The 13,511-nt window shown below is 53.2% G+C and overlaps 5 protein-coding genes across 5 annotated transcripts; 3 read left to right on the forward strand and 2 right to left on the reverse strand.

Annotated features, from left to right (window-relative positions):
- Positions 1-2,396: 2,396 nt before the first annotated feature.
- J4E85_007508 (uncharacterized protein) lies at positions 2,397-3,749 on the forward strand (the record flags this gene model as incomplete). The annotated part of the gene is made up of 2 exons (XM_051471740.1): positions 2,397-2,522; positions 2,571-3,749. The coding sequence occupies 2 exons, from the start codon at positions 2,397-2,399 to the stop codon at positions 3,747-3,749; spliced, it is 1,305 nt and encodes a 434-aa protein (XP_051324814.1).
- Positions 3,750-4,050: 301 nt separating this feature from the next.
- J4E85_007509 (uncharacterized protein) lies at positions 4,051-5,589 on the reverse strand (the record flags this gene model as incomplete). The annotated part of the gene is made up of 1 exon (XM_051471741.1): positions 4,051-5,589. The coding sequence occupies one exon, from the start codon at positions 5,587-5,589 to the stop codon at positions 4,051-4,053; it is 1,539 nt and encodes a 512-aa protein (XP_051324815.1).
- A 990-nt stretch (positions 5,590-6,579) lies between these two features.
- On the reverse strand, positions 6,580-7,467 carry J4E85_007510 (uncharacterized protein; the record flags this gene model as incomplete). Its single annotated transcript, XM_051471742.1, has 1 exon — positions 6,580-7,467. The coding sequence occupies one exon, from the start codon at positions 7,465-7,467 to the stop codon at positions 6,580-6,582; it is 888 nt and encodes a 295-aa protein (XP_051324816.1).
- A 513-nt stretch (positions 7,468-7,980) lies between these two features.
- J4E85_007511 (uncharacterized protein) lies at positions 7,981-9,058 on the forward strand (the record flags this gene model as incomplete). The annotated part of the gene is made up of 2 exons (XM_051471743.1): positions 7,981-8,248; positions 8,298-9,058. 2 exons carry the CDS (start codon positions 7,981-7,983, stop codon positions 9,056-9,058), a joined length of 1,029 nt encoding a protein of 342 aa, XP_051324817.1.
- A 2,149-nt stretch (positions 9,059-11,207) lies between these two features.
- J4E85_007512 (uncharacterized protein) lies at positions 11,208-13,401 on the forward strand (the record flags this gene model as incomplete). The annotated part of the gene is made up of 7 exons (XM_051471744.1): positions 11,208-11,651; positions 11,701-11,919; positions 11,962-12,067; positions 12,119-12,211; positions 12,260-12,392; positions 12,442-13,112; positions 13,166-13,401. 7 exons carry the CDS (start codon positions 11,208-11,210, stop codon positions 13,399-13,401), a joined length of 1,902 nt encoding a protein of 633 aa, XP_051324818.1.
- Between the last annotated feature and the right edge of the window lie 110 nt (positions 13,402-13,511).

The raw sequence follows: 13,511 nt of genomic DNA on the forward strand, positions 1-13,511 counted from the left end.
GCCCTGAAGTCCTGCAGGCAGCAACATGTAACTCGCTGTGACTGGATAGCCCGCCAGCTGACCGCATTGCCACATTCTAGACGGCAGCTTCCAAATTGTCGCATGCACAACCGTCCCATCGCATCTTCATTATGCAGATTGTCGACATTAACAATCGGCCGAGGAGGACGGGTAAGGCAGCTCAATGGCGCCGCGCTGCACGGTTCTTCATCTGTCTTCCGTGGAATCTTGCGGCTTGCCTTTGCGTTCGCCTTTGGCCGAGCTCCCCTCACAGTGTCACTTCTGAGAAGGTGAACCCAGAACCTCCGTACATCCCACTATCGCCGCGCGACGACTCAGCAGACACTCAATCGCAGAGCAAGCTTTTGAATTTGCCGGCTGAGCTACGTTCCATCATTTGGAAACATCTGTTAGGCGAAAAGCACATCGCGTTGTACTACAGGAACGGCAGAATCGCCTACGAGTTCCTGGAGGATGTGGGCCCTGGCGAAGTCTCGAACATCACACCAGCGGTCGTCCAGGCAGTCCACACAAACTACGCTGCAAACCTGCACGGCAAGCGTGAGAGAACCAACGTATTGGCGGTGCTCCAGTCATGCCGGCTAGTGTAAGAGAGACATTCGCGTGCGAGAATCCAGCCTTGCAACTAACAAAGCTCCATTTAGTTATCGAGAAACCATCGGTGTGCTCTACGAATCGAACACTTTTGCGATGCTTCACAACACGGTTCTGATTGACTTCCGTCGGGCTGCTCTTGCATCGCACCTATCCCAAATTCGCTCATTGCACATTCACTTCCAGTTCCGCGAGCTTGGCCAGCATCAATTCTTGTATGCCGGGGCAGACGGCTTACCATCTCCATGGAGCATTGAGACTTTCACAACATCAGGGTCAAGCCCCAGTATCGCTAGAGCCATCCAAAGTCTTCCGAACCTCGAACGCCTTTCCGTGTTCATCCAAGGTCCCTTGACGACAGAAATCACATACCAACGAATCCGTTGGTCATTGAGGTCCATCCGACATGATATGAAAAGTTTGAACTTTATGATGGTCAGGTTCCCGAGACCGTTCCCTGATCACGGTTACCAAATGCGAACTCAGCGCCGCAATCAAGATCCCCGTGATCTGGTAGAGCAAGTTCTGCGGAGGGAAGAAGAGCTGGAGGGATTTCGCATCGTCCAGCCGCCGGTAGACCTCGCACAGGACGTATATGATATGGCGGACTCGGATATCGAAAGCGAATGGCGAGTAGGGAATACATACATGAAGTGTAACGGTGTTGAGAATGGGTTCGCGACACGAAGCTATGCTGTGCTTCGACCAGAGAAAGAGATGGAGACGTACAGGCCTGATCTTGAAGCTCAACCCGATTGCTATCTCATGTATCCGAAGGTACCAGTCATCGAGCATAATGACCCGGAAGACTTATATGGATCTGGGTATCGAGCGCTCAATTGGCCTCCGAGACTGGACGGGCAGGCTTGATGGTGCGCGACGCGTGCGTTGGTTGGGTAGTGCTCAAAGCTGAACAGGCTATGTCACACATGGTGCTTACACGCACGAGAGAAAGCTTGACAAGACGCCATGGTTGACGAAGCTCTACGCTCTATGCTTGTCGCATATTTAGCAGGGTCAATACCAGCGTTAAAGACTTGGTATACTGAGTTGGGAAGTCGGTGAGACAGAATCGATTCCAGCACTAATGGCTTGGAGCGGTAGAGTTCGGCGGCGTGGCTTGGGCCGATTTTGAGCCGCGTCGCAATGGCCAAGTAGCCGCCGGGTATATCACCATGCTTAGTAAGGCAATGCAAGAATGTCTTCCAAGCTTCTGAGGCATGCTGCGTGAAGCTCAGTAAGTAGCGAACAGGTACAAACGCTTAAGTATTCCGAAGTAGAGGCGAACAAGCTCCAGGCTATATAGCGTACAGCATGACGGATGCATGCAGATCATGAGAAGGATTGCTTATGTTACTCGGCTATCTCTGTCAGCGCATGTCTAAGCTTCCCAGCGAACTCCTGACTGGCTCGACCATAGAACAGTAAACCATCGCTCAGGTACGCGCGCCCTCAACAACACACTCGACTACCCGACGCCTATCGGTGAATGCGACAACGTGCGTCTTACAAATCAGGACGCAGCGTAATGATGAGCTGCTAGCGACGAGCCATGCCGAACGAGGAAGGCGGGGCGCCAAAGATGCCCCGCCGCTGGGGTTCTATGGTAACAATGTCCAAACATGCACGTCATGCCGGTACTTTCGAGAAGAATGGCAGGAGCGTATAAAGATGCCATTGTCCACCCATCCTCCGCTTTCCATATCCATTGAGCTTCCGACTCTCGACATAATACTCCTCACACTTCACACATCCAATTTTACATACCAACAACCGCCATAATGGGAATCGAGGCTGATACCGACAAGCCGCACTCGCATCATGCGATCGCAAAGGATATCCCCGAGGATAAGAATAGCGAACAAGTCCCTAAGCACGATGAGCTGAGGAACAAGGCCGCTCCTGGTGTATGCATACATCCAAGCCCCATACCTTTGCCTAGCTGACCCATCCAGATTCCCTACTTCACTCCCGCACAAGAGCCCGTCGCCGGAACAGCCCTTGGCATGCTCGACGGCAGCTCCAAGATCCCCAAGCTCTTCCAGCCCCTCAAGCTCCGAGGCATGACGATCCAGAACCGCCTCGCCCTCTCCCCTCTCTGCCAATACTCCGCCGAAGACGGTCACCAGACAAACTGGCACCTCACACACTTGGGCGGCATCATCCAGCGCGGTCCCGGCCTGACGTTCGTCGAGGCCACCGCCGTACAAGCCGAAGGAAGGATCACACCCGAAGACTGCGGTCTCTGGAAAGACTCGCAAAAGGAGCCTCTCCGCAAGATCGTAGAATTTGCGCACTCTCAAGGCCAAAAGATCGGCATCCAACTCGCACACGCTGGCCGCAAAGCCAGCACCGTCGCCCCGTGGCTCAGCAAAGGCGACATCGCAACGAAGGAACTAAACGGCTGGCCCGACAACGTGTATGCGCCCTCCGCCATCGCCTTCAACGACAAGCACTGCACACCCAAGGAGATGACAAAACAAGACATCGAAGCCTTCAAGCAAGCCTTCGTCGACGCCGTCAAGCGCGCCGTAGACATCGGTTTCGACACCATCGAAATCCACAACGCGCACGGCTACCTGCTGCACACCTTCCTCTCCCCCGCCTCTAACCACCGCACAGACGAATACGGCGGCTCTTTCGAGAACCGCACGCGCCTCACCCTTGAACTCGTCGATCTCACCCGCAAGACGATCCCGAAAGATATGCCGCTCGTCCTGCGTATCAGTGCCACAGACTGGCTTGACGAAGCCGGCATCGAGGGCTGGACCGTCGACCAGACCGTCAAACTCGCTGAGATACTCGCCGATCGCGGCGTAGACTTGCTCGACGTTTCATCCGGTGGTCTCCACGAGAAACAGCATATCCACGGTGGACCCGGGTACCAAGAGCCGTTTGCCAAGGCAGTCAAGGACAAGGTGGGAGACAAGATGGCGGTCGGCACCGTGGGTAGTATCACCGATGGCAAGCAAGCGAACGGGTATCTGGAGAACGATAACCTCGACGTTGCTTTCATCGGGCGCATGTTTCAGAAGAACCCTGGTTTCGTCTGGCAGTGCGCTGATGACCTTGGTGTTGAGGGTAGATGGGCAAATCAGATCCGATGGGGTTTCGGAGGCCGTGGCAAGAAGTAAGTCTTGCCTCTATCGTGTTTTATCGGGGATGTGGTGGGTCTGTTGATGATGATGATGACGGAGTCTTTTTAAGGTTGATGATGTAAATGCTCAGAATATAGAAGGGACCTAATAGATATTTTACTAGGGATCAAGTCGTCGATAAGAAGGCGTTTTCGAATGAAGCTGCTTTCCAGATGAACAAGAGCAAGTAAAGGCAAGCTATATTGAAGCCAATTGAGAAACAATGTGTACCCTTACCACCACCACCACAATATCTACAAAAAAGCCGAAGACCCCTCATCACCAAACTATCACTCACTCACACATTCTCCTCCCTCCCAAAAACCCTCTTCCACAACAAAAACGCCTCAAGCGTCTGACTCGGATACCTCAACACCCCCCTCTCATTCTTCTCATTCAGTCTAGCCAACTCCTCCACCTTAAATCTAACCTCCCTCCCCCCCTCAACCACCACACTCTCCTCTTCCATATACGGATACACATCCGCCTGCGTCCCCGGTATGCGTCGATCCGCCGTCGCCGTCAGAATACCGACGAGCGTCTTGATACCCAGTAGCCCCTGCAGGTTATCACCGAGTTGGGGGAAGATGTTGTTTAGAGCACTAGTAATGGAGCGGGAGGTCCGTTGAATAGCACTGAAGAGCACGCCCCCGGGTGCATAGGCGAGGACGTCGCCGTAGATATCGCCGCTTCCTGTGCGTGCACTCGGCGCTGCAGGCTCTTTTGGCAATGCTAACGAGGATTCGCCAAGCCGCGTGCTGAGAATGGAGATGTGTTGTTCGGTATTAGGCATCAACGGCGTTGCAGAGTCGTTGTCTACATCCCGTACTCCCTGTACTAACCACCGCAACACCGCGTCGCTAAGCACTTCATTCGGATAGATAGTCCGCGAGAGGAGATTCGGCAACCAGCCCAGTGCATCTTCGATCCAGTTCGCGGGGCTTTGTCGCACGAAGCGGAAGGTCATGCGGCCGACGTCGTAGTGGGTACCTGGGAACCAGCGTTGGTTTACCACCGCTCTGTCCTTCTCCTCTTCATCGTCTTCGTTGGGATACACGAGACAAGGCTGGAAGATCCACAGACGGTCGTGCAGGCACGGGGCGTGATACACGTGTTGCACGACGCTGGAAACGGTTTGATCGAAGAACTCGAACGGGGACCAGTCGAATCCTATTCCGGCATTCAGGCGCGGGATGCCAAGTGCGCCGACTGTATCTATAATCCCCATGAAACGGATTGGCCGTTTGACCTGCCAGACTCTATCGCCTAGGCCTTTCCATCTCTGGCATTCTTCGCTTTTGGGGGCGTCAACAGGGAGGTTGCTGCGGTATGTGCGGAAGACTTCGTAGCAGAGACGTTGGACTTCGGCGTCGGAGTATGACGGGAGTCGTTTTATTATGCCGCAGTTGTTTATTATGCCGGCGACGCAACGCACGGTGAAGGCGCCGCGGCTAAATCCAAATAACCAGATCTCATGGTCGGGCGTGTAGTTTTCGACGATGAAACGGTATACGGCTATGCATTCGTCGCTGATGGTGGAGGCGGTTGCGCCGTCCCAGATATATTGCAGGAAAGTCTTGTTAAGACCTACGCCTTCCTGGTAGCCGGCGATGATGTCGGGGGTCGAGCTGCTGGTGGTTGTCTTGTGCGGTTTGATGTGGTGGACTTTTGCGGCTGTCTTGTCGTCGGTAGAGTATTGTACTTCGCCGACCATGTTGGCGAGTTGGCGGATGTTGCTTGGAGGCGCGTCTTCGACTTGGGTTTCGCGACCTACCCATGTTCCGTCGCAGAAGATGGCTAGGCGTTTGCTTGGCCTTAATGAAGTCGTGGAAGGCATGGCGAAGAGTTGGTAAGGAAAAGTTGCGCGCAGCGCAGACCAGAAGGTTAACGAAAGGTGAGTTGATAAACCAAAGAAGCGCGTAGAGAGTTGATGAAAACGACGCGGTCGCGTGTGGATAAATAGCAGTCCTCCCCGTCTTACTTGCTTATCTCTAGGCGTTTGTAGGCTGAAGGACAGTCGGTCAGGGGCTGAATTTGCCAAAAAGCTCAGCTGTGGTTGCCTTCTTTATCGAGTATTCGGCGGTCTGCGCACCAGGGCTGAGCGCGTGCCAACCTTGGGATCCGTTCAGCCCTACGTCGGTGTCACAAGCACAACATTAACCGGCGCATGCGACAGCGGGAAGTTCCGAAACAATGAGATGAACGACGGAGGAACAGCTGATCAGTAAAAAAATGTGGCTTTGGACGTGGCTGAGAACGATCGTAGGCCAGCCCTGGGGAGGTTCTGGATTGGTGTTCCTGGAAGGCTGCAGGACGGCAAGTGCCATGACGTCATGGCCAGAGTAGCAAAAAGATGGTGCAACTGGCAAAAAAGACCAAATACATACAACAGCGGGGATTCGCTAGTGGTCACCCACCTAACTACTAATCCGCCGGTATCATGCTTGTATATGGCTGAGCGGACGGGAAGCCTAATTTTCATGATCCTATGGTCGTATGTGGAAGAAAGGACCATGGTGGGTGTAAATATTCTCGATATGGCTGAGAGCAATCCATGACTAGACGTCCAGCACTATGCCAGACCCCAGCAGTGTGGCTGCTTGCTTGCAATGTATACTAGGCGCAGTCGGTCTGAGCTCATACATCTTTGGCGTCCATCAAAGATACTCTGATGCTTCTTTGCGCTGATGCGGCAGACGCATCATGTGCCGGCTTCACAGGTACGGGCAGATCTCGTGTGGGGATCGCGAGCCGACAGCAGACACCAGCTTCCGCTGCCTTGTGTAATATTAACATTCGTCGTGATGATTGCCTGATATGACGCGTCTTATCCCACAACCTCACCAATAGCCTCCCACATGCCCCTTTGCACGCGCCTTCTGTCCTCATCCCTTGCCCTCATACCATCCTCAATAGTCTCTTCACCCCCATCACCCGACTTGTCTTCTCCATCAACCCCACCGAATCCAGCAAGCACCTCCTTGACCTTCTCCCCCATCCTCCTCACACCTTCAACCTCCTCCCTCTTCTTGCGCACCTGCTCCTCCATCTTCGCAATCAGCGTCTGCCTCGCCTGATGCGGCCGGTACTCATTGATAAGCGCATGCATATTCGCGACCAGCGTCATGATATCCTTGAGTTTCTGGTCTTTTTGCTCTGACGTCGGGTTCGCTGCCACGATGCCGAGTAGCGATATATAACTCATGAGTATGCTTCGCAGGAACCTGAAGAGGTAGTTCTGCCGGTCGAGAGACGCAGAGTTGTTCGCCGTAGGCTGTTGCGCGGAGGGGTCGTCGGTGGTGGGTTCGGTGGAGGAGGAAGGGTAGAGTTGCTCGTACGACCAGTCTGGGAAGACGTCTTGCCATTTCAGCTGCTCGGCTATGAAGTCCATGTTTTGCTGGAAGACATCTTTGCCCTTTGCCTTTTCTTTTGTGCCGAAGACGTGGAATTCGGCATCGTCGGCGGGTGGTTCGGGTGGGATCAGGTAGCGGAGTTCGGTTGGTAGGGCGAGGATTTGCTCTGCAGTGAGTCTTGTTGCAGGATGCGAGGGCGAAGGTTTCGTTTCGTCATCTTCGGGCGCGGCTTCCTTCTCAATTTCCTTGAGTCGCGCGAGGTTTTCGGTGGTGAAGTGCTTGTAGAAAGGCGGGGGGTCGGGGAAGAAGTTGAGCTTGATGTCTTCGTCATCAGGCGTTGGCGGTCGCTGAGGTTCGTCCATGGTCGCAATCGGAGTTTATGCACTTGACAAGCTTCAGGACAATTGTATATGCTGGGGATAGAGTAGGAAAGCTACGCGTGGAGCTGTCGCGATGCTGGACCCTTGCGCCAAAGTTAGCGCAGTCCGAGCTTGGACCATCACACTCCTGTCAGCGACTGCTACAACGGCACTCACCACACACATATTGTGTCAAATGCCATGCCATACCGGCCCATAGCATGCCATGTCACGACGCACTACAATTAATCAACATTCACTGGCCTTCCAGTATACTCAGCATGCTCCACAGAATTCGCCGAACATACTCCGCTCCGCCCGTCCACGGGTAGTCCTAAAGAAGGCTGCATGACGCGGTAGTCCCCTCCCATTACAAATCCACTAGTACATCTTGCATCATAGCAGAAATGGATCTCAATCAGTCTAGGTTTATAAACCATGAGAACAATCTTCACCCATCTAACCAAGTTTCGAAATTCACATACCAGAATCCCAAGTTCTTTTCACATACGCAACATGTCTACACAAAGAGCAGTCGTTCACGTCTCTGAAGGCGTATCTGAATTGCGCAATGACGTCCCGATCCCTAAGCTCCCCGCTGAGAATTGGCTCCTGGTAAAGACGAAAGCTGTAGCGTTGAACCCGACGGATTGGAAGAACATCGATAGGGCCGCGGCGCCGGGTGCTATTGCTGGATGCGATTATGCTGGTGAAGTTGAGGAAGTTGGCAAGGATGTAACACACTACAAGGTTGGAGACCGCATTGCTGGATTTGTTCGCGGAGGTACGACGACCATTGAACAACAATGCAGCTGGTTATTAACACATCCCAGGCGACCCAGCAGACCACTCCAACGGCGCATTCGCCGAGCACGTCAAAGCCAAGACTGGAATCAACCTCAAGATCCCCTCCAACATGTCCTTCGAAGATGCCGCCACTCTAGGCGTCGGCGTCACAACCGTAGCCCAAGGCCTCTACCAAGAACTCGGCCTACCCTTCCCGCCTGCAAAGGTCCAATCACCAACCCCCGTTCTCATCTACGGCGGCTCCACCGCAACCGGCACCCTCGCCATCCAATACGCAAAACACACAGGCTGCGAAGTCATTGCGACATCCTCACCGCACAACTTCGACCTCCTCCGCAAACTAGGCGCCGACCAGGTCTTCAACTACAAAGACGCCGATGTAGGCGCTAAGATCCGCGAAGCTACCAACGACAAGCTCAAATTGGCTTTCGATTGCATCGCCGAAGGAAACTCATTCGACATCACCGCTGCGGCTATCAGCTCCACCGGCGGCCACATGTCTGCTCTCCTGCCAGTGAACAACTACCCGAGGAGCGATGTGAAGACCAAGTTCACGTTTGCTTACACGGCGCTGGGTGAAGCGTACAGCGAGAAGGTTGGCGCTAGTCAAGAGGATTACGAGTTTGGCGCTAGGTTCTGGAAGCAGGCTGAGGAGTGGTTTGGCCAAGGCAAGCTGAAGACGCATCCGATTGAGGTGAGGAGTGGGTTGGAGGGTGTGCCGCAGGGGTTGCAGGATTTGAAGGATGGAAAGGTTTCGGGTGTTAAGCTTGTTTATAAGGTTGATTAGATGGGATGTGTTATCTTTGTGGAGATCATATAAATTCTTGTCTAATGTTTGTGCCTGTTGCAGCCATTAGTCACGAATAAGTCAGCTGTACTGTCATGAACATACCCAGGAACCCAGAGACCTCGATCGTTCTTGCCCAACAACCACTTGCGAAACACATCCTCTTGCAGCTGTTGTTTGGGTTAGCAATGTCCACTTCGCTGTATTGAAGAGCGGCGACAGTAAAAGGATGATGGCTTACATGCTCGAGGTTTTTGCCCGTGACGAGACCTCGTTCGGAGTGGGACTCACGCCTGGTGAAGACACCATTAGTATCGCGGCCAAAACTGTGCGGGTAAGAGACTCACCCTTCACTCCGACTGGATTCCCAGGGCATATCTTTTAGAAAGCGCTTCGGCACCCTGTTAGATGCACACTTGATTCGATTACCGCTCGGTAACGTATACGTGCTGTACGTCGTTCGAGCAATCTCTGCTTGCTCAGCATCAACGAAATTGAGAACTATAAACCATTCCCCCGATGTCAGCTTGTTCATCTCAAAGCACTCCAAATCAAAAGAATGAAACAGATTATAAACTTCCACTTGCAAGTCCCTGGCTTTTACGCCGCGAAAGTACCCCTGACAACTTTTCACAACTACTTGGCGGGCTGAACCAAATTAGTCAACGCTTATTTGCTTTCACAACGGAGGCAGAACGCACCCTCCTTAATCGGCCTAAATATATCGACCGGTGGGGACAGTAAAGGTGCACGCAACCGTATATTCTCGATGCCTGGCCCACTCGTAGCATACCAGCCCCACTCGAACTGATAGACTTTGGAGTCCAAGAATCCTTCATCAGGATAGGGCCAAACAAGGACTTTGGTGTCAAAAAGGAGTGCACCTTCGACCTTTGCGACGGCTCGGGCCGCATCCTCCACAGTAGGCATGACTGCGTAAACCCCTCTAGTCAACCCCTTCCAGGTATAGGTCGACAGAGTCATCCCCGGGTTCAAGCCATGATCCTCTAATAATCGCCGATAATCCTGCTCAATGGCAAACTTGGGTCCGCAGAGGTAGATCGTTCTAGTCTTCATTTCTTTCGTAATGTAATAGTCCCGGAGCTCACGCCGGTTGGAAAAGGGTAAAGGCTGATACACCTCCCTGGAGAAGATGGTGTGCTTCATACGAACTCCAGGAAGAAGACAGGGACTGGTACTTTTATGAAGCGGTACCGCATTGCATAGCGTGAAGGGTCTAGGCAAGCCGGGGGGCTTCCCACGCAGCAGTAATGTTCCGTGTTTAAACATTCCGTGGTCGGTATAGGTACAACGACATCAGCGATGCCGTGATAGCTCTTGCGCGAATGGCAGTTCCGACGATGCAACGTGGATAACACGGGAACGTGTACAGCGGGGTGTGAACGATGCAATGATTGGTTGAATCAAGATAGAGAAGCAAGCAAGCACTTTAGAAGCGGAAAATTGGGCATCGAAAGAAAGGCAAGATCTGCACTGCAACTCGTACGTACAGCAAGTGTAGGTCAGGAAGGAGAGAGAGTTCCAGGAGTTCTCCGGAAAGCTAGACGGGGTGGGTGTCGAAGGAATGGACGATGGAGTTCTCCAGGGCTAGCATGCGGCACGGTTGGCGCTAAACCCTTCTAATCTTAGCGCCATCTTTTTCCGCCGACTGGGAGCTGGAAAGCCAAGTAACCCTCCACCCCTCTTCTCCTGTCACCCCAAAGACTGCGCCTTACAGTTCCGCATCGTCGCGTTGACTCCTCACGCACTGTATGTCATGCCAGGATCAACGACGTTCGACGCGCTGCATATCCCCACAACGGGCTAGCCTGTCCAGCGGGATGAAGTCGCGCTCGGCCAATCTCAGCTCATCCTCCCGGCACATGCGCATCGTGCATATGTCGCGGTTGACGATCAACAGGCACTCTTTTACACACTTACAATGCACTCTATGCGATTGGCCACAGCTGCTGTCAGAACTGTACTGAATGCACGATGCGGTAATGTTGGTGGCCGGAGTAGTACGAAGGCGATGAAATCGTACGCGAAGGACGGCACGTTGAAGTGCGATGGAAGTACTTAAGCTTTCTGAAGTCTCCGGACTTTGAAAACTAAGAAGAGAGCCACCGAAGCTTCTTCGATCCTCGCAATGCTTTCAATCCTTCTTGCAGCGGCGCCTCTAGCCTCGCTCGTGTGTGCATCTTTCGATGGCAACCTGAATTACCACTCGCCTTCTCGCCGACACGAAGGCCTTGGCATTGATGTGCCGAAGGTCGCGAAGAGAAGCCTCATCAAGCGGGCGACTCCGTGGGATCCGGCTCAGCTAAGCTTCACGCATGGCGTCGCTTCTGGAGATCCTTACCCCGACTCGGTCATTCTCTGGACACGCATTGCGCCATCTCTCGAGAACGACAGATCGAACGTGACTGTTACGGGTAATGTAGCCTTCTACAACCACGAGACGGAGAAGTACATCAAGGCCTCACCAAACCCTATTTGCGTGGACTACCGCGTTGGTACCGACGGCAACTTCTCCAGCATCGTCGATCAAGGCCAAGCATACACCACTTCCGACATCGACTTCACCGTCAAGGTAAGATCTAAGCCAGGGGTATGTCGGGTGATAAGCTGACCCTGAGAAGATCGAAGCAAAGAACCTGTCCCCATTCACCCAGTACTACTACCAGTTCAACGTTTGTGGTAGCTCCAACAAGAGCCCACTCGGCAGAACTAAGACCAGCCCTGACGAAAACGATGATGTTTCCAAAATTGGTCTTGCAATCTTCTCCTGTTCCAACTGGCAGAACGGCTACTTCAACGCGTACGGCAATGCTGCCAGGAAAGATCAAGTTGACTTCTTCGTAAGTATGATGACTACGCGCATTTTTGACTCTGCTAATCAGGAGATGAAGGTTCATCTTGGTGATTACATCTATGAGTCGACCAAGGGCAAGCTCGGCCAAGACCCGCGCGCCACGAACCCGTCGCGGGAGATCGTCACGCTTTACGGTTCGTAGGCAACTGATCATTGGATCTGACAGCTACTAATTCGTCTCAAAGACTACCGAACGAGGATTGGCCAGTATCGCACTGATGACGACCTTCGCCTTGCTCACCAGAACTTTGCTTGGATTCCGACATGGGATGACCATGGTATGTTGTGTGGCATGGCACCCCTCTACTCAACTAACGGATGGACAGAGGTTGCAAACAACGGTTATCGGGATGGCTTTAGCGGCATGAACAACACTGAACAAAGCTTCAAGAAGTTCGGAGGAGTGAGCGTTGACTCCAGGAAGATGAACGCTGTCCGCGCCTACTTCGAGTGGATGCCGTAAGTATTTCGCTTTGGCCGTTCCTGATGTCGCTAACGACGACGGCAGTATTCGCCAGGTCGACATGGATGACAACCTCCGCATCTGGCGCAACTTCAAGATGGGCAAACTCTTCGACCTGATCATGCTCGACACCCGCAACTACGACCGATCCATTACGACACTCAACTGGAACGACGACTACATCGAGGATCTCAAGGATGACGCTGGCCGCTCGCTCATGGGTAGCCGCCAGGAACATTGGTTCTACAATCAGCTTTCCGAGTCGCATGAACGCGGTGCTACCTGGAGGATCATTGGCAACCAGATCATCTTCTCCCGAATGAACAACAGCGCAGTGTACAGCAACGAGCTGAACGCCGATCAGTGGGACGGATACACCGCCAACCGCAACCGCACTCTTCATCATCTGTACAGTAACGAGATCCCGAACACTGCCTTCTTGGCTGGCGACTCTCATGCCAACTGGGTGTCTGATCTGGTTTGGCTTGATGAGACTCCATATGATCAAGCTACTGGTGCTGGTGCCATTGGCGTCGAGTTTGCTGGCACGGCCGTCTCTTCCAGCGGTTATGGCGCTGGTAGATCTATCGCAAACTCGAGCGACCGCTCCGCAGCTCTTGTGCGCGATAACAGAGAGCTTCAGTGGACTGAAGGCTACTACAGAGGATACTACGAGCTGTTCATCTCGCCCGAGGAGCTCAATGCGCAGTACTACGGTAAGTCGAGACATGATGACCTTTACCATGACTCACATGCTGACGACGTCTAGGCTCTCCATCCGTCGCATCTCGCAACCCCTTCGACATCAGCCTTGCGAATTTCACCGTCAAGGCTGGTGCCAACCATTTGGAAAGGACGAACGGAACTGTAGTTGCTTCAGGCGGTCATGTCGAGAGTGGGGCGCTCCAACGTGGTCCCACAACCCCAAATAACCTGACGCTCAACACCGTTACTGGGGTCTGGAACGTCACTGGCTTTGAGCAGATGTTTGTCACATACGCGTAAGAGGCTTCATGCAGGGCGAAAGGGCGGCCTGAGCTGTGGCTGCTAGGCCTCCAGCTCCTCGTCGACGTGCAGGACCGATCAATTGAAAAGTCCATCGTGACACAAACAAT

The sequence above is a fragment of the Alternaria conjuncta genome (genome assembly GCF_024043145.1).
Source record: "Alternaria conjuncta strain BMP 0040 chromosome Unknown scaffold_10, whole genome shotgun sequence".
NCBI classification, from domain to species: domain Eukaryota; kingdom Fungi; phylum Ascomycota; class Dothideomycetes; order Pleosporales; family Pleosporaceae; genus Alternaria; species Alternaria conjuncta.